This window comes from Oreochromis niloticus, linkage group LG22 (genome assembly GCF_001858045.2).
Source record: "Oreochromis niloticus isolate F11D_XX linkage group LG22, O_niloticus_UMD_NMBU, whole genome shotgun sequence".
NCBI classification, from domain to species: domain Eukaryota; kingdom Metazoa; phylum Chordata; class Actinopteri; order Cichliformes; family Cichlidae; genus Oreochromis; species Oreochromis niloticus.
This window is the reverse complement of record NC_031985.2, coordinates 340,006-366,119: the sequence shown is the minus strand read 5'-3', so window position 1 is coordinate 366,119 and position 26,114 is coordinate 340,006. Positions and strand designations below refer to the sequence as shown.

The 26,114-nt window shown below is 40.2% G+C and overlaps 1 protein-coding gene and 1 long non-coding RNA gene across 3 annotated transcripts; one reads left to right on the top strand and one right to left on the bottom strand.

Annotated features, from left to right (window-relative positions):
• Positions 1 to 9,065: 9,065 nt before the first annotated feature.
• Positions 9,066 to 9,953, bottom strand: LOC112843597 (uncharacterized). Of its 2 annotated transcripts, none has more exons than XR_003216044.1 (3): positions 9,903 to 9,953; positions 9,747 to 9,818; positions 9,066 to 9,344 (listed from the first exon to the last, which is right to left on the bottom strand). It is a non-coding gene; the product is annotated as an uncharacterized LOC112843597 (long non-coding RNA). The 2 variants fall into 2 exon arrangements; XR_003216045.1 differs by having other exon boundaries at positions 9,747 to 9,815.
• Positions 9,954 to 13,860: 3,907 nt separating this feature from the next.
• On the top strand, positions 13,861 to 23,181 carry LOC109200262 (uncharacterized). The gene is made up of 5 exons (XM_019355760.1): positions 13,861 to 14,025; positions 14,616 to 14,894; positions 17,161 to 17,409; positions 21,223 to 21,308; positions 23,158 to 23,181. The coding sequence occupies exons 1-5, from the start codon at positions 13,965 to 13,967 to the stop codon at positions 23,179 to 23,181; spliced, it is 699 nt and encodes a 232-aa protein (XP_019211305.1). The 5' UTR covers positions 13,861 to 13,964.
• Positions 23,182 to 26,114: the final 2,933 nt, after the last annotated feature.

Sequence of the window (26,114 nt, the reverse complement as noted above, 5' to 3'; positions counted from 1 at the left end):
GGACTATCATTGTTTACTCTCGTCCTCAATTTCGGACCCTTAACATTTGGTGCATTGCCTGGGTTGAGGGTAGAGAGACACTTGGAGATTGAGACTGAGAGGGTCCAAGGTGCTCAACAGGCAGACACGAGTCAGTGGTCGAAGTGAGTGGACATAAGCCGGCTTATTGAAAGGTAAGGCACTACCTGTTGAATTATTTCCAAACAGTGCTGAATTGGTTCTGACAAAATTAAAAGTCTACTCACTGAAATTACTGTTAAATGTCTGTTTTGATTTTGGTGAAAATCTCATGAGAATTGAAGTTGAAGTAATGATAATGGAACGTTAAGTAACAGTACTGATTAAAGGAAAAGCAGTTGGACTGCTAAGAGAATTTAGAATAATAGGTAATGGGCGTTTTGGGTTTACACTTCCAATTGGTTATAAGGTTGGACCTGCGTCGGTCATACACTTGTTCTGAGGTGTTGATTGTTGTTTCAAAGTATTACAAATTTCTGTAGAACGGCAGTTGGACTGCTAAGAAGCGCATGGAGTTAACGCTCTCCTGGATGACGACGGTTATCCTTGACCTATCGTGAATAGTGTGTAGGTTAGTACGGTGGTGACCGGGGAGGACTTGGGATCTCCAAATAACTAGTGGTTGGACCACTTGACCGTTTGGAACGGTATTTGCGCTTTTTTGGGTAGTAAAGCTTGGAGCTTGGGCGTTGGACGCTTTTAAATTGAGTTAGGGATTTTAGAGATTAGACCAGAGACAGGTTGGACCTGATACTGGTAATTGACAATAAAAACTTGGAGTTTGTCCCTTGGAGGGTTAACTTAAAATTGTCTAAATTGTCTAGGTTTTAACAGGCCTAATACTGCAGTTGTAATTATAAAGACGTCTGTGTGAATATATTAAGAGACTTGTCTGAGTCTGTGAGTCAGGCTGGTATTATTTTTAGACTGTGTGTGTGTGTGTGAAAATGCAAATAAGGCAGCTGCAAGGTCTCTAGAGTTTTAGGAAGTTTAGATAGAGACCGTACACTTTGCTGAAGGCTGTGTTTAAGACGCTTATACAATATTGTAAGTAAAGTTTTATTTCTTGCCATGACTGTATGACTGTTTGCTGGGTTTTAAGATGGGACATATAAAATGTTGATACTTATGACCGTTATTTGGGGTCTGAAGACTGAAATTGACTTGAACTAATTCATTAATAAAGATGTCTGTAAGTGATGTCTCTTTTGGTGTGTTCAAGTAAGATTTCTAGGATTTCTAGATGGGTTTCGTTTCAGTTTGAGATAATATATACAGTTACAGTTGGGGTTTCTAATGCATTGTTGACTTTGAGTGATACATATAGGTGTAAGTTGTTTGATGTTTGTTGGGCAAAGGAGAACTTTAGAAGACTGTGAGTGGTTTTTCCTTTAGTCCGATAATATATAAGTAGTTAGATTTGACAGACTTGTTACATTTTGGCTTTATGTTAATATAGGTTGCAACGGGCACAGAGGAAACACAGTACAACATCTTAAGGGTTTAAAATAATAGATAAATGAATGAAGTTCTTAAGGGTTTTGTGTGTGTTTTAGGATAGTTTTTTGTGGGTTTTTAGGGGGAGTGTGTGTTGGTGTGTTTGTGTGTGTCAAACGGAGATAACATGTAAACAGAGGAATTAGAGACTAGAATGTCCTAGAAGGCAATAAAATGCAAATTAAGAAGCTGTGAACTGTTTAAACCACAGTTGGTTTCACAAGTACTGCTGCAAACATTGTTGAATGCGTGTGTTAAGACGCCATTTATGTTTATTAGAGGTTATAAATAAAGTTTTGAGTTGCTGTAGTGGATGTATAGTAAGTGACTGAATTCTGATAGATGTATATATTCTGAGCCATGAATGTGGTGTGTTTTATTTTCAGTTATGTGTGTGTGGTGAGAAGTTGTGTGTGAGACGATGAGAGGTTTCAGTCTTCTTTTCTTTTTTTGACTTGCTCTTTCTGATCATGGAAGGCATGTCCAAGATACTCGTATGAAAGCGTATTTTGAGTGATTTTAACTGTGTGAATGCTGTCAGTATTTGATTTGAATCTCTCTGAATGATTTGTCTGAGTGAGTGAAAAAGGGAGAAGTTTGAGAGAAAAGGCAGTGGGTGTGAGATGATTATGAAAGTATTGTGCGAATGATGTGACAAAACTGACAAAATGCAAAAACTTAGTATATTTAAAAGTGTGTGTGTGAGAAGAGGGTGTATTGTTTTTAGACCAAGACCTAGTAAAACTAAAAGAGGGTTTGTAGACTGTAAATATGAAAAACAAGTGTTTGATTAATTTGTAGAACAGGAAAGAGAAACAGGAAATACTGTGCTCCTGTGTGTGTAAGAGGAAGGTGTGTGTGTGACTGATGATGTCAGGGAGCACCAGAGAAATAGACAGAGTTAAATTCTAAGAAGATGAAGCAAATCGAGGTTTTAAGATAAAAAATGAATATAATACTAATTGTATGCTCTAGTGTGTCAATACAGGTGGGCGTCTCTCAACGTTGGAACCTTGAGTTCAGCAGCAGAAAAGTAGATTAAAAGAATTGGGAGAATAAGCCAGCTTTTGGCTCGAAATTGTGCGGCTGGATCTCTCACTTTGTCCCTGAAGCGGAGAAGAAGTTCAAAGGACAGTTAATCGCCTGATGAAGACCGATAGAACATCGTGGACTTGAATACAGCAGGCAAACGGCAGTGCCACTGATCCATTAACACTGATGACGACTGACGACCAGCAGCAGCATGTAAGAGTAATGCAAGATGTACTGTGAAAATACAGGCTGGGCAGTTGAACAGTGGGATAAAGAATTGTGGAAGAGCACTGGACATTGAGTGATATTTTGCCATGCTGGGACTTAATCTGAAAGAAAGACTGTAAAGAAACAGAGAAGAAGACAGCAGCTGAGTTGAGACTGTGTTTGCGGGAGCTTTGAAGCCCGAACAGGACATTGTGCAGAGAGGACCAGTGAGAGATGAAGCTGGACGAGTTTGACTGCGAGAATATAGGATATAATTGGATTAAAAATTGAAACCTGAACTCATGAATTGTTTAGGGATGTCACCATAGCATAACAAAGAGGTAAACATTAGAAAAGGTAAGAATAATGAAGAAATAATTGTCATTACTTTAATGAATAGAAAACACACATACAAATTGTTACATGTGAGATATTTTTGAAATGAATCAGAAGTGAGATAGTTTGAATCTAAAGCTCAGTGGTGAAATGCATAAATTAAATATGAACATATAGGATGCAATGAAGAAACAGCTGACACGTAGTGTACATTAACATGAATACATAGAAATGCAATGAGAAACTCAATGAATTAATTTAATGAAGAAGCAGTTTACACTCAATTAACGTAAAATGCAAGGAAGAACACGCTTACATGCATGGCATAATTGGTATTTCTGACTAGAGACAGAGAAATGGTCATTTAAGTACTTGTGGTAATAATGAAAATGTCTTAGTTTTGTTATTTTCAGGGGTAAAGCAGAACCGTACCAACTCTCCACAGCAGCAGTCGGAAGAAAGTTAGAAGTTAACATCACTGGATAAGTTAAGGCAAGTTTCTGGTTGAATTGTTCACAGAATCATGTGTCTATGACCTGGAAAACAGGCCCTAGCTCCTGGCTGAAGACTAGGAGTGCTTTATTTAAGGTGGGAAATCAAACAGAGGGTTAGTAATTTGGGGAAAAAGAAAACTGACTGCTTAACTGGAGAATTGGAAAGGTGTCTGACAGATTGCGAAGCCATAGATGCAAAATACCACACACAAACAGAAAATGTATTAACCGTACAAAGACAAGCTCATGAAGCTTGTCTAATCAAAGCTTAATGCATAGAGATATTGATTTAAAACCTGGCTAAGAACATAAGCATATGCAATGAAGATCTGCTTGCTGCTTGTATGAGTGAGAGAATGGTGTGAATGGTTAATAAAATTGATGGAAAGATTTAAAATAGATGGAAAAACACAAGAAAACTATTAAAGCAGTTTTAAAAGGGTGACTTAGGAGTGCTCTTGCACTGATTGATCAAAGTAAGTGATTAGTATAGAAAGAAAATGAAATAATTGAATAATATGATAAGTTTAAACATGTATTTCTCTTGTCAAGTTGGCTGTTGAGCTGTGAGTCACTATGCAATTAGCTCGAGTGAGTGACGACAGAGGAGCTTGCTGTGTGTGTGTGATTGAGGCCTTGAGGAAAGGAAGCAAAGTAGACTGTTCAGAGGTGTAGATTTGGACAGGAAATTTATAATTTAGTGTTGACACATTGTTATAACGTGTTTATATTTTAGGCTGAATCTAAGTATGGTGAAGATACATTGTGGTAAAGGGACCATTGTTGTGTGTAAAACGGTGCAGTTTGGACAAGGTTTTCAGTGGGTTGAATGGGTGAAATTTAAGATTGTTTGAAATTTTGTGGGGCTGTTGTTTTCATTTTAATAGAGGAGTTTTGATAAACATGGACATGTCTAAAAGGGCCCATAGTTTTTATAACAGTGCACTTAGAAAAAACCTGTCAGGTGATTTTGTTTTGTACTTTGATGAGCTAACAATCAGCTCTCTTTTTTCATTTTTGCTCTAAGCAGGCCTGGAAGAGAGTGAACTGACGGCGCGGACAAATTACCAAGTAAGGATTGCAGCGATTCAATCCAGTCAAAAGTATAGAGAACTATTTTCCTAAAAAGGAAAAACGAAATAAAACAAATGATTGAGCTCATTTTGCTGATGTGGAGCATCTGATGACGTGCGCAGAAGGCTGCAGATCAGCAAAAAATATCATGTGTGAATGCATGTGAGTGAATGTGAATGACTGGACTAAGGTGGGAACGAGTAAATGTGGACAGACAATTTACCATGTGAGGAAAGAAAGGGGATGCTTTGTTTTGCTTTTGCCATGAGCAGGACAAGTGGAAGACTTAATTCTGGGGACGCTGATGTTTGCTTGGAGGGAATTTTTGTTTATTTACTGGGGTTGGATTATGTTATTACATTATAAAATGCTAAATGCTAAAAGGGAAACATTGTTTGATATAACTCATGCTACCATTAACTGAAGAAACACATGATTGATAACTGTTCTGTTTTAAGTTTCTTTGTTGTAACACAGATTGGATCATAAAGGGGGAGAGTTGAGTATGAAATATAAAGTATAGGTTTTGTTTCCAGGAAATTCCAAGGATCCAGACTTTTGCATGGAGCAAGGACTTTGAGAAGATTTGACATGATGATTAAATTGATTTTATTCCTTAAGCACAGGTTTTCAGGGCCGGAGCAGATCCACCGGAGAGGAGGATTGCTGAGCTGTTCTGAGAGATGATATGACTAACCTTTTTCCTTTAATTTCTTAACCCGGGTGATGCATTTTGAGTTTTTTGAGTTTTTATTTATTTGGACACATTTGGTGTGTCCAAATAAAAAGGGGGAATTTAAGAGGTAATTTGAGATGGGTTCTAGGATCATTTTATGACTTTTGGGGTTGTTGATAATTTAGATATGGTAAAACTGAGGCAGAAATTGTTATTTTTAAATAGAGTTATTTTTAAAGTAAAATGAAACTCCCCTGCTTGATTTAAAATAGGCGAGGCCAAAGGCCTGTAGCTTTTAACTGTATAGCTCTTAACTTGCAGGGATGGCGTGGAGTGTAATGAATGAATGCAAAACATGCTTACAGACACAAACATGACATAGATTTAGTTTATAGGGCAAAGGTGGAACACATGGTGCTTTGTTTCTGCTTAGCAACTAGTGAGGCAGACGGTGTTAAAGATAAGTATGTAATAAGTGAACAGGAAACATGTGAGGGTGAGACGGGTGAAACAAAATGTTGTAAATAATGGAAACTTGTGTAACTGGCATTAACAGTAATTTTTGCATGTTAGGTATATGCTTGAAGCAAAAAGAGGTGTAAATCCTGATAGAAATTCTGAAGCGTGCTTTCTAGCGGAGAGTTAGGCTGACATGGGGATGGTGTATATTTTACCCGGGGTGTGTTTAATAAAACTAAAAGTATTGCTCACACACATAAAGAGTATTGAGATTAAGTAAAGTTAATAAAAAGGATAAAGCCCAGAACATGATATTGTGAACCAAGTTTGAATAATTAAAGGAACATTGGATGAACACAATAGATTAGTGAGGTGTAGCAGAGAGAGGCTTTTTGTTTTCTATCTTTTACAGGAGAAGATTTCAGGACCACAGCGACTTAGGGGGGCGAGAATCCTGGAAGCCCCAGATCGAACGGAACCAACCAGAGAAAGGAGAAAAACAGAGCATAAATACACCTAGTTGTTTATGTTACAAAGAAGATCAAAAGCTTGTTAGACGTAGGTTATAATGGAAGCATAAAAGGGATGAGAGGAAATTTACATAACATAGAAATCCTGCAACAATTCGTAAATTGCCCAAACACAGTGTTCAGACCGGATATGCGCTACCCGTTAAAGGGGGCGAAGAAATCAGGCCTAAGTCTGAAAAATGAAATGGGTTAACTCGATAGAGGAGGTTTCCAAAGGTTGAGAAAATAATGTAGGACCTTTTACCAGGAGAAAGCTAATTGTATCTTTTACACTTTACAGTGTGCACTGAGGGAAGTTAGGAAAAGTTTAAACTAGGATTGAAAAAATTAAACTAGGTGAAAAAGGGGGTGTAGCAAGTAGATTTAGGGCAGCTCACAGCCTGGCGTAAACGCAAGGTGCCGTCACACAGCTTAAGTTATTTGTTTGATTTATTTTATGACAAAATAATAAGGAAACATTGTTTATCAGTAATATTGTTTACAGGGTTCATATTGCATTGAATATGTTTGTCATCACATTCATTCTATTCACAGGTTTAGTTCATTTTATACACATTGCATATCTGTGCTTGTTTAGAGTTGATGTTCTATCCAAGAGGGTTTTAAGCTTCACTGGTGAGAGTGTCCAGGTGATACATGTTGAGGGAAGATGAGAACATAGCAGGTTAATTGCATGCATGCTTACAATACACATAAATCTAGTAGCAGGCCTGAGGGAGGGCCCAAGTGTCTTCTGCTTCTTATTTGAGACCTGCGCCAATTTAGTTTACTTAGTGATTGATGACGAGGGTCCATTCCACTAGATTTCCACTAGAGAGGGACCCAGGAAAGGAGCAGAGACCACTTAAGCATGAAGTGTTTTCAAGTGGGAGCTGGCGTTTTATTACTGGACCACCTAGATGTCGTGAGGTTATTGTCTGGTTTGCTGAGTCAGGGGACGACTAGAGAGGGTCAGAGCGAAGGTAGTGGACCTGGGAATGTGACGTCTTTGGAAGACGTCAAGAGAGGGAATTGTGGAATTACAGGGATTATTTTACATAACCATCATCTTTATCATTGCATTAATTATCATTTTATTCAAGTGTTTATTGAAGTTGCTGGCATTATGTTATAATTTGTATTACAGGGGTTATCATAATCAAATATTAACATATTTATTACAGGTGCAGTTATAACCACTTTAAATCGTTGAGTTAAATCTATAATCTTAAAAGCTTATATGCTGAGTATTTTGTTACAGTAAAATAGTGGCTGAGCAAAGGCCTGAATGTAGTCAGCTTCTTGTTGCATTTGAGTTTGCCTAGCAACAGGTGACGCAAAGAGGAGGACAAGTCCATGGGGACCTCACCACCATATTTGGATGGATGCCAGAAAGGGGAACTCCTGTCTCTGCAGTTATCTCTTAAGATTGATCAGTGTCTGTAGAAGAGCCAAATAATGTTCTGTACATGCAAATTATGTGCTTGTAAACGCATGAGGGGGCGTCATAATACCCTGATGTTATAAAAGCAATCTGAAGTGTATTTTTGGTTGGGGATTTACAACTGATGGTTTCCAGTTTACATCTCCCCACGCTGCGTGTATTCATTAAAATCAATTGTTTGAACGGCCTTTTCTGGACTATCATTGTTTTACTCTCGTCCTCAATTTCGGACCCTTAACACTCTCCTGTCTGTGTTGGCTTCATGTACATTCTCCCAGCCCGTCATGTGTGTCTCCTCTCGTTGTTTTCACAGTCCTTCTAGTTTCCCCAACTGTGTCATGGTGCATTAATTAGTCTGTGTCTTAGTGTTTGCTGTTTTACTTTGGCAGTGTCACGTCCTGTGTTCAGTGTGTAGTTTTGCTAACAGACGTCAGTGTGCGTCACGTTGTGTTTCCTCCTGCCCTGTCTCGTTAAGATTATCAGTATCAGCTGTGTTCCCTGTGTGCTCCAACGTCCCTCATTATCCTTCAGTGTATTTATGTCTGCGTCTCCCTCAGTTCTCTGTCATGTCCTTCCTCCAAGTTGTGTGTGTCTCCCTGTGTTTCCTCGTGAGCAAGCTTTAATATTTCCCAGTTAAGTTTTGTATCGCCCTTTTGCCGCTCTGTAAATAAAGTTGCATTTTGAGTTTAAGTTCTGTTTCTCTTGAGTTTGCGTTTGGGTCCAATTCCTGCCTGCACACAGCTAGTTCAAGACATACCATAAGTGCTTTAAGTCATACTGTTACGCCCCAGTCTAGGGGTACAGGAACGTAGCATAAGAGTTAAAAAGGAAGTGACCCCGCCCTAACTATGGGATAAGGTGGAATCGTTCTAATCCCATACGGGAGCAGCCAGTCACTTACTGACTAACGTTGCAAAACAGAATTGTTAACGTATTTACATTAATTTCAATTCAGGTTAGAATATTTTTTTGTGCTTGTAACGCAATCTGTACTTACGCCAATGCTTGAATGCTTTGAAATCAGGACTGTTGACCTTGGGCAGTTCACTAGGTGTCGGTGTCATCAATATCACCCCGATGTCTAGGCCCAGAATCACAGCTTCTCTAGAAATAGGTTACAAGAATTCAAATGTGTCCCAAATATCTGTATCCCATCAGAGGCTAGTTTCGTAAAGGAGATTGGTAGTAGCTGCTCCACCACAGGAACAGTAAGGCTTCCAGCACACAATGGACACCACACTCACTTGACATAAACACATTTATTAAACACAATTTCAAAATTATACTCTTTTTTTAATGTCTTTCCACTCAGGAAAAAAAAATAAATGCAAATATGTATGCTTTAAGGTTCTTTGGCCAAAAGAAAACCACCTGAGCTCAGGGAAAAGTAAAGTGCATCGTTGGGGCCCTTTGAATTGTTCCTACCGCTCTGTTGGAACGGTGTAGCATCCAATAATAGCATCCAGCAAGCAGAAGCATCCACCCGCAGCAACGACCATCTACCGGCCAGGACGATTCAGCGGAGTCATCAGATGAGGGCTTCCATAAGGCAGTTCATCCAGTAGGATCCAGGGTATCAAAAGGGCAAACAAACCAGCCTACACACAAGTGTGCAGAAAAATTAACCAAAAATGTTCATAAGCCTCAGTATCACTGACTCAGTGTCCATGTCACTAATGGCTTATTTAACAGTCTTACCATAATAATATAGGCTTGTCAAGATAAAAGTATAACAGAACATAAATGCTGTTAACAATGCTTATCAATGCTGTTCTTTTAGGCATAACATAATAACTCTGTAACTGACCTCGTGTCGGCCGCCATTTTAGGACATTAGCCAGCTCGCTTAACAGTTAGCTTGCTAATAGCCAGCTAATAACACATGTTATACAATATTTACCCTCCTTCTTAACAAACATGACAGTGGTAGATTTGACATCTCGCTGCAGTATGATAAGGAAAAAACATGTAATGCGAACATGAGCTGCAAGCTAACTCACCAGAGGGGTTCACGTAATGGCGAATGGCTGTCGAATTCAGCTCAGCTTCACGCTCGTACCGCTACAAGACTCCTTTTTCTAACAACATATTAAAACATTAGCTTCACATATAAAGGGTTTTAAAACTATTTACAGCAACTCAAATGTCTACTGCACCCGAATTTCCAGCTCGCAGAGGGCACGAGAGCAGCATGCGCCTCATCGGACAAATGGAAGAAAAACTCTGTAGCTGGACTAGGGAGTGGCTACACGCAGTGACTACCAAATAATCAGAAATCCCATACTCAAACAATGACCTGGGTTACATGCGCAACGCAGATTTTTTCTGCACAGAGACCGTGCCAGCATTGCGCAATTGTACACTCGCGCAGCTTAGAGGGAACATTGCTTGAGGCACCGGTTGTTGTGATTGGGTGCTGTAAAAATTATCTGAAAATTGAATTCTTACATCAGAGGTCTTTGGCCTTCATAACGCAGAGTCACTACTGTTTTTAGGGGATCTGCCAGGCCCGGGAGCTGTCGCCAATCCCCTCTGAGGCCTTCCCCAAACCGCAGCTCAGTTCATGTTAAAGCCGTCTGTCTTTATCTACTAAAAACCCAGTCAAGCCTAAAATGAGGAAGTGGGCCCAGCAGGTGAAACTGCATTTTGGGAGTAACTTTGAAGAACTGTACAAGTGAAAAGTAAAAGTGAGGTCAGAGGTCAGATGTGTGACATGGTATTTGGTGGCAAACTATAATGTGATATTTACATATACCAGTATCGTTTCCTAAATTATGCCAATTCAAAAAAGGGAGGCAGAATTTTAAACTGTTTTAAAGATGAAAAACATTTTATCCAAGTTTTGACCTTGAAGAATCTCTACATGTCCATATGTTGTCGATACAAACAACAGCAGAAACAAGCAGTTTTAAATAGCTATGCATCTCATTATAACACTTTGACCTTCAGCTCAATCTACTGACCTTGAAGGAAAGGTCAGAGGTCAAATGTAGTGCTGACTGTAACCAAGCATCAACATCAGCTGGAGTAAAAGCTGCAGTTCCTCCAGTTTCCACCGGAGGCTGTCTCCAGATGTGAGTTGGTCCCCACAGACTGCATGTTACAGTTATTACTGTTACTTAAACATACTTCTGGTTCTGGTTGGCGCACAGAAAGGCCCGGCCTGATGGTGAGGTCGAACTGAGGACCTTGTTGTTGTGAGGCAACAGCACTAACAACCAGGCAGATGTTAATGAAAGTGGCTCCTCCTTTCTTTTCTTTCCTCTCCCGCTCCAGCCAATCACAGCTGATGGAGGTCCCTCCCTGAGCCCAGTTCTGTTGGACGCCTCTTCCTGTTAAAAGCTCATTCATCATCCACACTGTTTGAATGTTGGGGTTCCTCTGTAATATTGTAGGCTAAAACTAAACCTTTTAACCTGATAATCACTGAGACACCTGAGTTTTAACATTTTTAAACTGCGATGCTGTCTGCAGCTCGTTATACTCCCTCAGTTCTTCTTTGTAACCTTCACTGGCTTTACCTCCACAAATAAAGGTATCAGTTGTATAACTGCAGCAGTAAATGCATCACAAATCATTTAATGAACAAAACAAAGAATAAGAGTCCAAAACAACCATTACAGGAGCCATGAGTAAAAACAAGCGAATAGAAAAGTTAATAACGGATCTATGTCTGTGCTGAAGAGAATGATTTAGCTGCTGATAGCTGATTGGTAGGAAGTGAGACAGACAGAGATCAGTTATCAGTTAGAAATCTCAGTTTCCACTGATCACAGATCAGCAGCTGTCAGTGTCTTCACCGTGGACTCACTGTCCACCCACTGTCCACCAGACACAGCCTGCAGCACAGACGGAGGAGCACCGATGTCGACAGACTGACACTGAAACTGATAAAAAGGAAGTGCTTATACTTATAAAAGTAATAGAAAGACTTTGAATTATAAAACTAGGCTTTAAAAAGCACAAACGTGTGTTTCAGTTTCCACACTGTAACCGAGTGGAGAGTCTTTGGTCGTGAGCTGTAAAAGTGAAATGTTTCTATTTTCCTGCAGCTCTGAGAAGAACCACAAGTTTCCATCTTCCTCACACTGTCATCATCACAGTTTGGCCCTTTCTCACGTATCTATATCTGTGTATGCGACACCAGCCGAGGTCTCTGTGTTGAGACGAAGATAGACGACGGTGACGGTGCTATTTTCTCACTTCCTCTGTGCAGCAGCTGCCGCTCTCTTTCAGTTTCAGTTAGAAGTAAACTTTTCAGTGACCAAAGGGACAAACTGTGAAAAACTCCATGGACTGTGTCCCACCATCCTCCACGTCACTAACAAGGCTCTGCAGTGGTGGGCGGGGTCTCAGGGCATCCAGCAGCACCTGTTTTTCACCTTCAATCAGTGCATTAACCCCCTGCTTTAAACGCTTCCACACTGGCTTCATGTTTCACGCCTGAATCTTATGTCCATTTTTTATATACAGTCTGTGTTTCCTGGGGTAAAGCTGTGTCGTGTCACTCGAGTTTCTCCTGTGCAGAAGGTGATCAGACTTTGATGGAGGGGGTAATGAGCCGTGTGGTGATGCCATACAGAAAATTCACTCGCTGCAGAGCACGACTAACACATCACTGCGTGCACTGAGTCGCCACCAAAAATACAAACACTCACTAATAACGCTCCACTTATTCCTGGACTCTTTTAGAACAGCTTTGCATGATTCTCAGTTCAAAATAATCCCCAGTGATGCCCTTTGTGTTTTTTTAGATGTAAACCCTATCTGCTGCGACCGGTCTCACCCCAACCAATCACAGCAGATGGCCCCGCCCCTCCCTGAGCCTGGTTCTGCCGGAGGCTTCTTCCTATTAAAAGGGAGTTTTTCCTTCCCACTGTTGCCAAAGTGCTTGCTCATAGGGGGTCATATGATTGTTGGGTTTTTCTCTGTATGTATTATTGAAGGGTCTACTGTACAATATAAAGCGCCTTGAGACGACTGCTGTTGTGATTTGGTGCTGTATAAATAAAATTGAATTGAACAGAGGTGGGCGACTGAGCTGCTGCACTGTTTTTATCACTTCTGCTTTCTCACACTGACAAACTCAACTCTGCTGTCATCACATGATTATTTCTGTTACCTTCACTTTAACCTCAGCACTGTTTTTCTGTTGTGCCTTTCAGAGTCTAACTCATGCAGAGCCTCCATGTTTTTATCCTGGACGTTCAGAAAGTTTCATCTCAGGTTGAAACTTTTTCTTTTCCCAGCTCCTCTTATTAACCTTCCATGACTGTTCCTCCACACAGAGATATGAGCTGTGTGACTCTAACATTAATTATGATCTCGGAAAATTCTGTTTGATGGACACAAAGGTGACAGGAACCACGTCACTCAGCTCTTTTGAGAGTCTGTCTGTGAGCAAATGAGCGACTGATTTAGCTGCTGATAGCTGATTGGTAGGAAGTGATAGAGACAGAGCACTTCTACTGATCAGAGATCAGTTATCAACTTCCTGTCAGCCTCTCAGTTTCCACTGATCATAAATCAGCAGCTGTCAGTGTCTTCACCGAGGACTCGCTCTCCTGCAGACACACTTGGAGCACCTCAGCTACGAGGCCTCAGATGCCCAAAGCATCTATTGGTTCCTTTCAAAGTGGAGGAGGAGTGGCTCTGCTTTGATTCCAGGAGCTCTCTTCATTTTACTTTTTATCTTAAACTGGACGCAGCATCACTTCAGTTCATCAATGACACTCATTTATATTTGTCTTCCTCTGCTGATGCATGAAACATGTCTCTGTCTAATACATTAAAAACAAAAAACAATAAAAAAAAAGTTGTTGTGACACTGACACAGGCAGGGTGGGGAGGCATTGAACCAGCTCACCTGGTATCTGCTATTATCAAAGTTAGTGATTGGACCAAACTGTTTCTCTGTTGCATCTGTGCCAGCACACACTGAACGATCCAGCTTTTCCTGCCCTGCAGCTCGTCTCCTGCCACATGTGACCATCATGTATCTGTGTGTCTGAGTTATAACAGCAGTCGGTAAGTTTAGTTACAGTCACTGGATTTGAAACAAGTGTAACAGATCAGAATAAAGAGAGAAGGCGTTTGTTCTCTGACCACAGAACCTCAGAAACAGAAGAGCAGGCGTGTTCACAGAGACGCTGACTTCCTGTCCTCTGTTCAAACACAAACTGTGGTCACTGTGAGTTCAGACACTTCAGCCTGTCAGGATGTGGGTGAACATCTACTGCTGCCTGTTAGCCTGCACTCTGAGCTGTCATGTCACACCAGGTGGGACACTTTGCATTAATATCTGATTTACTTTATAGTTTTCACACATGTGCGTTTGTGTTGGTGTCTGTAGTTACAGGGATTTCACAAGATTATAGAAAGTGAGTTTAAAGTGTGAAGCAGACACACGATCACAGGAAGTCGAGTAATGGTCTGAATGTAGTTCAAACTTCACGTTTCATCTTCCGGAAGAAAAGTTTCAATAATGAAATTCTCTGTTTGTCAGTTTAGACGAACTGTTTTGAAAACAACATTAATGAAAAACAGTGATTTTTGACCTGAAGTTCAGCTTTTTACTGATTGATTTATAATAAGATAAAGAAATAATAATTTTCAGACTAAAGCTTGAAGAATGTACAATCAGGAAACATTCATAGGTCAGCAAATATCCTGCTGTTTTCTAACATCCTGTCAGTTATCTTCTAACTTCCTTCTGTCAGGATGATCGCGTGATGCTCAAAGTTGAATTTTATTGAACTTTTATTGACAGAGTAACACTCAGGTTACTTTCATGAAACACAGAGTCATGTGATGTTAACGTGTACTCAGTGAGTCTGAGACATGATTTTAAAAATGTTTTTGTTTTGCAGGTTTAACCCGTGAAGTAGTTACAGAGGGGACGCAGGTCACTGTGCGCTGTCCTTACTATCTGCAGGGTAAAGTGAGGTGGAGCAGAGAGAGTGGAGGAAGCAGAGCTGACATACTTACTGTTGATGGAGACAGAAACATAAAACACATCAATGATCCACAGAAACGATACAGTTCACAGGCTGATCGATCGCTGATCATCCTCAGAGCTTCTGTCTCAGACTCTGGCAGATACTTCTGTAATAGTTACCCAGCTGAGGAGCTGACAGTGATCCCATCAGGTAACATCAAACTTTATCAGCTTTAACCTGTTTTCTCTTTAAAAATCATCTCTGATTTTAAAAACCCCTCAAACTTCAGTGTGTTAATAAATGCTGCGTTTGCATTTTATATAAAATAATAACTGTAATGTCCTTCATGTGTAAACATCACATACTGCAGTAACCAGTGAGCAGCTGTGAACAGCTACATAATAAAAAAAAAGTATTATTTCTGCTCTCTGTAAACTCAAACCACAGTGTATCTGAACTTCAGCTGATATGATCACACTGAAGCATTTTAGTTTGGGTTATTGTGCAGTGATCGGCCGGTATTACCAACGTGGTTATCAAGTTTCTCTGTGTGCTGTAACAATAGAGCAACAACACAAATGTGTGATATAAATGTGGATGTGGGGATTGTTGCTGTTGTCGGCACTTTAGTTTTGATCCTAATGGAACATGATCAGAGGTGGAACACGTTGGACGGTTAATGTGGTCTTTCACAGAAAATGGAACAATTATGCAGCCTACTGTGATTCAGTCAGACACAGTATTAAACCATAAACACGGTAAATATTACAACAGCAAATGCCAACAATAGTGCTGCAAACAAGGCAACAGAGGCGTCCATTAATCTGCTTTTCCAGCCAATAGGGCTTTATCAAGAAGCTGGAGCTCATCTCAGATTAGAGGTTAGGTTGTTTAACCTGACCGCTAACTTTCTGCTCCTTAATTCAGATCAAACTGAGGTTTTTTTACTCAGCCCTGAAAATCTTAGAAATATGGTATCTTACTCTTACTTCTTACTCTGGATGGCATTACCTTGACCCTTCAACGCACATATTAAACAAATATGTAAGACCGCTTTCTTCCATTTGCGCAACATCTCTAAAATTAGAAATATCCTGTCTCAGAGTGATGCTGAAAAACTAGTTCATGCATTTATTACTTCCAGGCTGGACTACTGTAATCAGGAAGTCCTAAAAACTCCCTGAAAAGCCTTCAGCTAATCCAAAATGCTGCAGCAAGAGTCCTGACAGGGACTAGAAAGAGAGAGCATATTTCTCCTGTATTGGCTTCCCTTCATTGGCTTCCTGTTAAATCCAGAATTCAAAATCCTGCTCCTCACATACAAGGTCTTAAATAATCAGGCCCCATCTTATCTTAATGACCTTGTAGTACCATATCACCCTATTAGAGCACTTCGCTCTCACACTGCAGGCCTACTTGTTGTTCCTAGAGTATTTAAAAGTAGAATGGGAGGCAGAGCCTTCAGTTTTCAGGCCCCTCTTCTGTGGAACCAGCTTCCAGTTTGGATTCAGGAGACAGACACTATCTCTACTTTCAAGATTAGGCTTAAAACTTTCCTTTTTGCTAAAGCATATAGTTAGGGCTGGACCAGGTGACCCTGAATGCTCCCTTAGTTATGCTGCAATAGATGTAGGCTGCCGGGGATTCCCATGATGCATTCTTCACTCTCGATGTGTTTACTCCCAAATGGTCGCAGCAGATGGCCCCACCCCTCCCCCTTCCCGAGCCCTGTTTCTGCCGGAGGTTTTTTCCTGTTAAAGGGATTTTTTCCTCCCCACTGTCGCCGTTACTCACAGGGGGTCATTTGATTTTTGGGATGTGATTATTTAAAACATTTTAAAAAGCCATTCATTGGCTTTGGGTCTGACACGGCATTAAAGCCCAACGAAGACTGCATGTAAATGACAAAAATAATTAAATAAATGTTAATATTCTCTCTAATTAACAGTGTGCAAACAGGATGATCCAGTTTTGTAACCTTTCTTCTGTTAACTCTAATAGCAGTTGTGTAGTAGAGACTTGGCAGATAATTAAGACCAATAATAAAACTGTCCATTCTCTGTATCACCAACTAAACTCAAGCACATCGTTGTGTCGATGCATCACAGTTTGCATGTTGGGACAAATTATTTTAAATGATAAATGTGTCAGTAACTCACAGTTTTACACTGAAACTGTAACAAAACCAGGTTACATGTTCCAGTTACCCTGGTGACTTTGAATACCCGAGCTTTGGGCTCAACATACCTGCTAACCCCGTAATCTGAGTACATCCCTCAGGTCTCAATAGGTTAATTTATCACATTTCTTAAATTAGCTATTTGCTTTTACTTTTTTGATATTGTTTGTTTTTATTTTTTTGTTTCTTTGTTTGTTTTGGCCCCTGATTTCATAATGAACACGAGAAAATCCAATAATTGTCCATTTTACAAGCTCAATCCTGGTTTTTAGTCACACATTCATTTATTATTCACAGGAACAATAAGACGCACTGTTGAAGAGAGAGACAGCGTCTCACTGAAATGTCCTGGTGATGTTGGAGGATCAGCTGTTCCAACATGGAGACGAGACACTGGAGAAATAAATTATGGAAGAAATCATTTTTCCCATAAAGACAAAACATTAACAATAAGAGAAGCTGAGCCTGCTGACTCTGGACTGTACTACTGTGATGGAAAACCAGCTGTTTATCTGAATGTGACCAAAGCACAGAGATCTGACAGAGGTGAGACACATGAACCCAAATTATCATGCAGGTATAAAATAATTCAATCAGCAGGCTGATTCTGCTCTGACCGTCAAACATGAAGCTACAGTCTGCAGACCGTTAGCTTAGCTTAGCATAAAGACTGCAAACTGAGGGAAGTGTTAGCCTGACTGAGACCATCAGCTCCACTTGTGTCCCCAGTGTGGTTGTCACAAGTGAAACAACCACAGGAAGCACACTGACAGGCTGCTGTGGAAGAGGAAAGGTGGATCTCTGGGTTATTATGATGTTTTTAATACAAACTGACCCAGAAACAGTGCTGTATGAATCTGAATATTTAAAGTAACGATTGAAAAGAGTGAGACTGAAGAAAAACTAGAAGTTTGCTTTCTGTCTCACAGAGTGTTGTACACTCTGACAAAGTTAGGCCAGGTTTAACTCTGGGTGTATATGAAACTAGCTGCTATTAAAGACCACACGCTCTGCACACAAGCGGTTTGAGGTTCTGAGCAAGATGCCAATAAACAGCTGAGTACAGTAATGACAGTCTGCTGTTCCTGTTCAACAACAGCTTTGTATTGGAGATTATGTATCGGAATTTCAGGAGCAGGACCACGGCTCCAAACATGCTACTTCCAGTTGTCGTCTAGATAGGTTCCCCCAGTTCTGCAAGCTGTTCATTCTCGTTTACGTCCCCCACCCTTCCTCCCTCCTTGTTCTTAATTTTCTAACTTCTTCATGTCTATTTAGTACATGGGGATCTGCCAGTAAATGCAGATGTAACAGGTGGTCGGTGCAGAGATAAGATAAGATAACCTTTATTAGTCCCACACGTGGGATGTAGGCCAAGATTAACTCTGGGCTGATATAAAACTCGTTGCTGTCAGAGAAGCCGAGTGCAACACGCTCTGCATGCAAGTGGTTTGAGGTTTTAAGAAAGATGCCAGGACACAGCTCAGTATGATAATAGCAGTCTGCTGCTCCTGTCCAACAACAGCTTTGTGACGCACTGACAGTAAAGACTCCAACAGTTCACTGGTGACCAATCAAATTTTTACTTCAAGATTCAAAGTTAGAAATGATGACAATGGAATTATATTTATTATAGAAAGAAGGGCGCTGTAGGGAGAATTCACCATTACTTTCTTTTATAAATAAAAAAAATCTGAAACTGGACCAGTAAATATTTCCATTTGAGTTATTACATGAGATACAGATGACATCAGAGAAGTCATACATTAAGATGTTACATCTCCTGTCTTTTTGTCATCTCCATGATCTCCAAATCAAAACTCGCACCAGGGCTCACTGCCATCTAAAGCAATAAAGTATAAAAGGCAAAAGCAGAGTTTGTACAGTTCTAACGAGCTTGAAAGTGAATATGTTTGGTAACTGCCTTTCGTGTTTGTGGTGGGGCGTGGTCTGTGGTGCCATGTGGACGCACCTGCACAGCATCTGCGATCACGCTCGCCGTGTTAAAACACGGGGACTCAGGGGTTGTGTGTGGCGGTGTGATGTGCTGCCAGCAGAGAGCTGCAGCCATGGAATGAACAAAAATGGCTCTCAATAACAACCTGTGGTCCCGCCGAGCCTTATTCACGCCACACTGGTGCTGAAACCCGGGACGCAGCATGGCTGGCCCACAACCGAGCCAGAGGGAGGAGCTGGCCCAGAGGGTGGCCGAGATGGCGGAGGGAACAGGAAGAAACCCCGAGCAGAACCCGGTACAGGGAGGGGCGGCCATCTGCAGTGACCAGTTGGATGTGATGGAAGACAGGACAAAGAAAGAGAGCCAGAGATTAATAATAACTACTGACTAAATGCAGAGTGATGTATATAAACATGTAGGGTAGCCTGTACTAGCAGCCTGTTGTAAAAACACAAGATTTGTTCTCATTTCTTTAATTGAATCTGTAAAATATGCCAAATATAACACCAACAAGAACAGGAATCTTGGAATATCTCAGCATGGTGGCAGGGTATCCAAAAAAATCTGAGGAAACTGACAGAAGAAGAAGTGTGAGGATGAAACTAAATGTGTGGTTCAAATAATTGTCAGTAGGAGAGACGTCCTGTAGTGAGTTTCTGCAGTCATCTATTAAACATGGTGGAGGCTCTGCAAGAGCTCTAACACCACTGAGTGAGGTGGAGCTGGAGCTCTAATCAGAACTGATGAAATTATGAACACAGTAAAGATTTTGGTCCACCATGCACAATCATCTGGAAAGCATCTGATTGGCAACAGTGACATTTTCCAGCACGACAATTCAATTCAATTTTAATTATATAGCAACAAATCACAACAACAGTCGCCTCAAGGTGCTTTATATTGTACAGTAGATCGTACAATAATAGATACAGAGAAAACCCAACAATCATATGACCCCCTCAGGCTCAGGGAGGAGATAGTGTCTGTCTCCTGAATCCAAACTGGAAGCTGGTTCCACAGAAGAGGGGCCTGAAAACTGAAGGCTCTGCCTCCCATTCTACTTTTAAATACTCTAGGAACAACAAGTAGGCCTGCAGAGCGAGAGCGAAGTGCTCTAATAGGGTGATATGGTACTACAAGGTCATTAAGATAAGATGGGGCCTGATTATTTAAGACCTTGTATGTGAGGAGCAGGATTTTGAATTCAATTCTGGATTTAACAGGAAGCCAATGAAGGGAAGCCAAAACAGGAGAAATATGCTCTCTCTTTCTAGTCCCTGTCAGGACTCTTGCTGCAGCATTTTGGATTAACTGAAGGCTTTTCAGCGAGTTTTTAGGACATCCTGATAATAATGAATTACAGTAGTCCAGCCTGGAAGTAATAAATGCATGAACTAGTTTTTCAGCATCACTCTGAGACAGGATATTTCTAATTTTAGAGATGTTGCGCAAATGGAAGAAAGCAGTCTTACATATTTGTTTAATATGTGCGTTGAAGGACATGTCCTGGTCAAAAATGACTCCAAGGTTCCTCACAGTGTTACTGGAGGCCAAGGTAATGCCATCCAGAGTAAGAATCTGCTTAGATACCATATTTCTAAGATTTTCAGGGCCGAGTACAATAACCTCAGTTTGATCTGAATTAAGAAGCAGAAAGTTAGCGGCCATCCAGGTCTTTATGTCTTTAAGACATTCCTGCAGTTTAACTAATTGGTGTGTGTTACCTGGCTTCAATGACAATGATCCCAAATGCACTGACAGTGCAGTGAAAGCAGAAATGGATAGAAACACACAGGGGAACTCTATCAGAGCCGGACCTCAGCATGACTGACGCAGTGTGGGATCATAATGACAGAGAACAACAGGCAGAAACATCCAACGAAGAGCTTTGAATGTCCTTCAGGAAGCCTGGAGAACTATTGCTGAAGGTCCTCAGAGATGACAGAGAGCTGCTCTTTTCTTCCTGTTCCCACTTCCTGTTCCCAAATGCTTGGAGTCTCTCGCTTTCTCTGTATTATTGTCAGAGTCTATCTTACAATATAAAAGATGCCTTAAGGCAACTATTGTTGTGATTAGACACTATCTACTAAATAAAATTGAATTTAAAACTAAATATTAACAAATTGCCTAAAAATACAATTTAAAATGGATTTTCTGTTTAATTGCCTGATATGTGTAGACACAACACTGGTTCATTCCCTGAGTTAGGACACTTGTTTTTATACTTGACTGATTCATAGATGATTCAGTGATAAGTGACTTAACAAAGAGCATTCCTCTGAACGTGGTCAGGTACAGGTACAGGAAGGATAATGAGTGACAAAGCAGCCAAACAATAGAAGTAAACAGTCAAATCTGTTAATCAATTCTCATGTAACTATTTTGTCTGTTGTATACTCAAGGTAAGAAGACAACCACAACTACAACAACAACAACAACAACTTCTACATCACGAAGACCCCCAACAACAACTACTACTACAATGACAGCATCTGCTAGAACACCACCAACAACAACAACAACAACACCAACAACAACACCAACAACAACAACACCAACAACAACAACACCAACAAGAACAACACCGACAACAACACCGACAACAACAACAACAACAACAACACCACCAACAACAACACCACCAACAACAACACCAACAAGAACAACACCGACAACAACACCGACAACAACAACAACAACAACAATAACAACAAGGGCTACATTAACTAGAATTCAGCAGTCAACAACAACAGAAACTCCATTATGTACGTTTTAAACAAACAAACTAAGGTCAGAGTGTCGTTCACGTGTACACAAGCTTACAAACATCTGTCAGTTCTGGGGCCCGTTCTTCGTACCTCGCTTACTACATCCAAGATCAAATCATCGCGCTAACTTTGAGCTCGCTAATCCGGTTCTCCGAACACACCTGTTGTTGACGATTAGTACAGCTGGATGAAGTAATCTGAGATCACTGGGTGGCTTAAAAGGGGCTACGCATCGATAGTAGAAACATTGATCGGCAACCCTGTGATTGGTCGGCGAAGATGGCGAAGGAGCGCGCTCAGTATTTTTCGGCAGCAGACCAAGAACTCTTGATTGAGGGATATCAGGAGTTTCAGAGTTTAATTAAAACGCAGGGGAACACTGCAAAGGCTGCAAAAGCAAGGAGAGAGGGCTGGCAGAAAGTTGCTGACAAATTAAACTCGTAAGTAATTTATTATATTATATTACATCATATCCTCTTTCACATTAGAGCCACAACAGGACCCACTAGAACATGGGAACAAGTAAAAGTGAAATATAAGAATATTCTACAGAATGGTAATATTTATCACTTATATTGCTTTTAGTCTATGACAAGAGACCCTGAAATAATCTGTTTGTTTGTTTATAACAGCAACCAAGAAAAGGGCAGAGCAAATAAAGACAGGTGGTGGTCCTGCACCCCCTCGTCACACCCCTTTTTGTACTGTGACATTTATTGACATTGTGGGTTTTTTTGTGTGTAGTTTTACATAACACTCCATCACTTTTACCTGTTCCCATGCAAGGGGTGACTGAAGCATGCACAGTAAGTTGATATATATATATCTATATATATCTATATATATATATATATAGATATATATATATATATATATAGATATATATAGATATATATATATATATATATATATATATATATATATCTATATATATATATCCCGTCTATCCCGCAATATACGCTAAATTCTGTAAACTCTCCTTATCAATCTTGCACCTTCCTTGCTCGCGTACAAACGGACAGGACATGGCTGCGACAGACTTCCCAAATCCACCTTCGCTTTTATAGCCGTGGTCTCTCATCTTGATTACACGAAGTAATTTTTATTACTACTCTAAAATGTGAATTACATCTGAAATAATCAAATACATGAAATAGAATGATTAATAGTACATTTCCCTTTTTTTAGGAAATGACCTGTATGTATCTGTATGAAATCAATAAAAGAATCAAATGCTGCATTATCTTTAGTTACATTGATAATATTTATTTATGGAGAAACAGTGGAGAAATATCGCTGTTGCTTCGTATAAATGCAGCGGACATACCTGAGTGGCGGCGATCTAATCCTGTTTACATAAAGTAAACCTGCTCCCGAGCAGGTTTACGCTTACGGATCTGTTGCTATGACAGCAAGTCCCGGATGAGCTTCGGAGAACCGAACGATCCAAGATCACGCGAAATCGTCAACAATCAAATCCGGCTAACTTACTTAGCGAGGTACGAAGAACGGGCCCCTGTTCTGTAGATAAAATGTTTAAATGATATTTATGTTTATGTTTGTTTCCAGTCAAACAAACTGGTTTCCAGTTAGGAATGAGTGCTCCTCTTCTCTTCATCCTCATCATCATCACCGTCTACTTTATTCGGAGACGCAGGTTTAAGAGACGAGGTGAGTAAAGCAGAACGTGACCAGAATCTAAAATAGATGCTGCCGTGGTTCAGATTCATTCATTGAGACTCTTCTCCTGATAATTCTCACATCTTTGTTTCAGCTTCAGCTTCGGTCTAGTTTAGTTTCTTGTCTTTAGTTTCCTTTACAAGGCTTCTTACTCTTTCTTTTCTTTTGGTTTACTGCAGATTTAGAAGCAAAAGAAAAAATTAAACTGAAATAAAACATAAAATAAAGTGTGACTGTGCATTTAGCAACTGAGCTAATGAAAATGCAAAGACCACGCAGTTTATCCGTGAATGCAACTCGTGTTTCTAAATATAATTAATAAATTTCATAGTTACACAGTAAGAGTCCAGGGTTTGGACAAACTGCTCAGGACTCATCACAGTTTAACGTGCTGTGCTCCCGTGGACTGCTATTGGACTGGACTAGAGTAGCTTTGCATGAATGCAGTTCAAAACTATCCTTATTATTCTCACACTAGTCCGCCATTTGAACTCTTGTGAGTCTGAACTCTGGTCTTTTGACTCTCAGTGGTTACTTGTATACATCAACCTCATGTTTAATATAAGCCTCCAACACTGGAACAAGAGCTATACGACCCAAAGAAGAGGAAAATATTTAAAGAACCATCATTTTCCATACTTACAATGAAGTGCAGGGTAAACTCTGTAAATACAAAAACCTGTGGTATTAAGCTATACTAAAGTCACTGAATGAGAAACCGTGCATTGCATTGTCACAGGAATTTGCACATATTCATTTCACTATTTGTATAAAATCTTCTTCTGCTGTTGAGTCACTGCTGGAAACAGAACACACACAAGCTGCTGCACATTCTATTCTCATATGTTCTATGTTCTTTATAGATTTTTAATCAGCAGCTGAAACATTTCATCAGCTCACTGAGTTTCCCCTGAGTGCTGTCATTAAAAAGCTGGTGTTGGCAGCATGTGACCAATCTAAAAGAGCCTTTTCACAGATCATACGACTCTGTCCACAGAAAATGTTACTTATGTGTGTCGCCTGCTACTGATCAGAAATCTGTGAAGAACATAAGAACATACAGTAAAGTATCAGTGAATGCAGCATTGCCGTTAAAAGGCCGACACTTGATCATTAATCGCTGATCTGATTTAGTGCACAGAGTGGTAAAATAAATATTTTAATTCCAGTAATTTATTTTAAAAATGCATCTTCAGTGCTGCATTGATTTCTAGGTGACAGCTGCACATTGGAGCTCTGAAACTTTAAACTGAATCCATTCAAATATTAAAAGTTCTGATAAAGAGAAAAAATCTCTTCAGTTTGTCACAAAGTGAAGTTAATTTGATTAATCAGGTGTTCTTGGTGTGTGTTTGTCCACGAATGGTGATTCAATTTGATTGGTCTGTAGGTGGTGATGTCATACCCACTGATCTCTAATCTCCAATCGCTCTCTGATCTTGAATCATGCTCCTGAGCACAGCACAAGTTACCATGGTGATTTACCCTGGATATGATTTAGGGAAAATCTGTATTCTGCTCTGTAGTCGGGGCGTCTGATCACCAATGTTAGATAAATGAATCCAGATAAAAAGATAACCTGGGTGTGTTGAACCAGCTTCATGTTTAGGCCTCGAGCTGCTGCAAAACTTCATGTTACAAGAACTGAGAAGTAATTCAGTGTTTTTTCTTAGGAGCTGGACCGCGATCTGCACACTGCATGACAGAGCTGCAAGGTAAACCTGCATGGTTGTTCTATTACTGCTACCTTTCATACAAAGAGACACACGTAGAGAATATATTAATATACATTCATCTCAAAGCAAAGCCAGCCAACAGAAACAAGCTGCTCCTCACTAGATTACTCTTCCCCACTGACACCGTTATGTATGTGTGAGTCTGATGAAGCTAACATGGGAACTGTAACAGTAAAGATACTGTTTACTGGGCCATAACAATTACTCATACTGCAATAAGAGCATTAGAAGATGGTTTTAAAATAAAGAGAAACTCAAACAAAAACTAATTTTGGCAGGTGTGATAAAAGCAGCTGAGCTCCAGGTGTGCCCAAGCTTACATCTCCAATTTCAATTAAACATAACTGTGTGTTAAAGTAACCAAAAAATCTGATTACAACATCCTGTTGAATGTTTTAACAGATACGTCAAACCAAAACGATGACACGTACGCCACCATCCCCGACCTGCCACAGACTGGAACCCTGCCCGGTAACAGCCGACACTCACAGCCTCATAACTGAACCAGAAGTTCTGCTAACACTGCATCTGCCTTCATTTAATCCAAACATGTCCTTTCCTCCTACAGACTCGACATATTCCTTGATTGGTTCCACTTTTCACGCTGGCAGTAATAAAGGTATCTATAGTTACTAGCTCCACACACACCGCCTCACACGTGCATAGGTTTACATACTGCTGCAGTAAAGTTTACAGCTTCCTGTAAAAAGGTAAAAATGTTGGTTTGTTGTGTAAAAGCATGAAAGTGAAATGAAATGTGGATCTGATGAAGGCTGTTTGCTGTTTTCACAGGTTTATTAAAGCAGAATGACCCCACATACGCCACCATCACCTACCTGCCACACACCACAGACATGAACGGTAACAGCTCTGCTGGCACAAACTCTCACAGCAGCTTACAAACTGTATTTATTCATAACTCTGGTTCCCTCCTGCAGATTCTCCATATTCTTTGGTTGGTGAGTCTTTCAATGATGGAAATCAACAAGGTAACTTTAATGTTGAGCTTCTCGAATTCTCCGAACAAACATTTACACTGAGATCCACGTTCATCTACGTTCTTACAGCCAAACTTGTTATTTTCATTCCCATCACAAAAATAATCAAAGA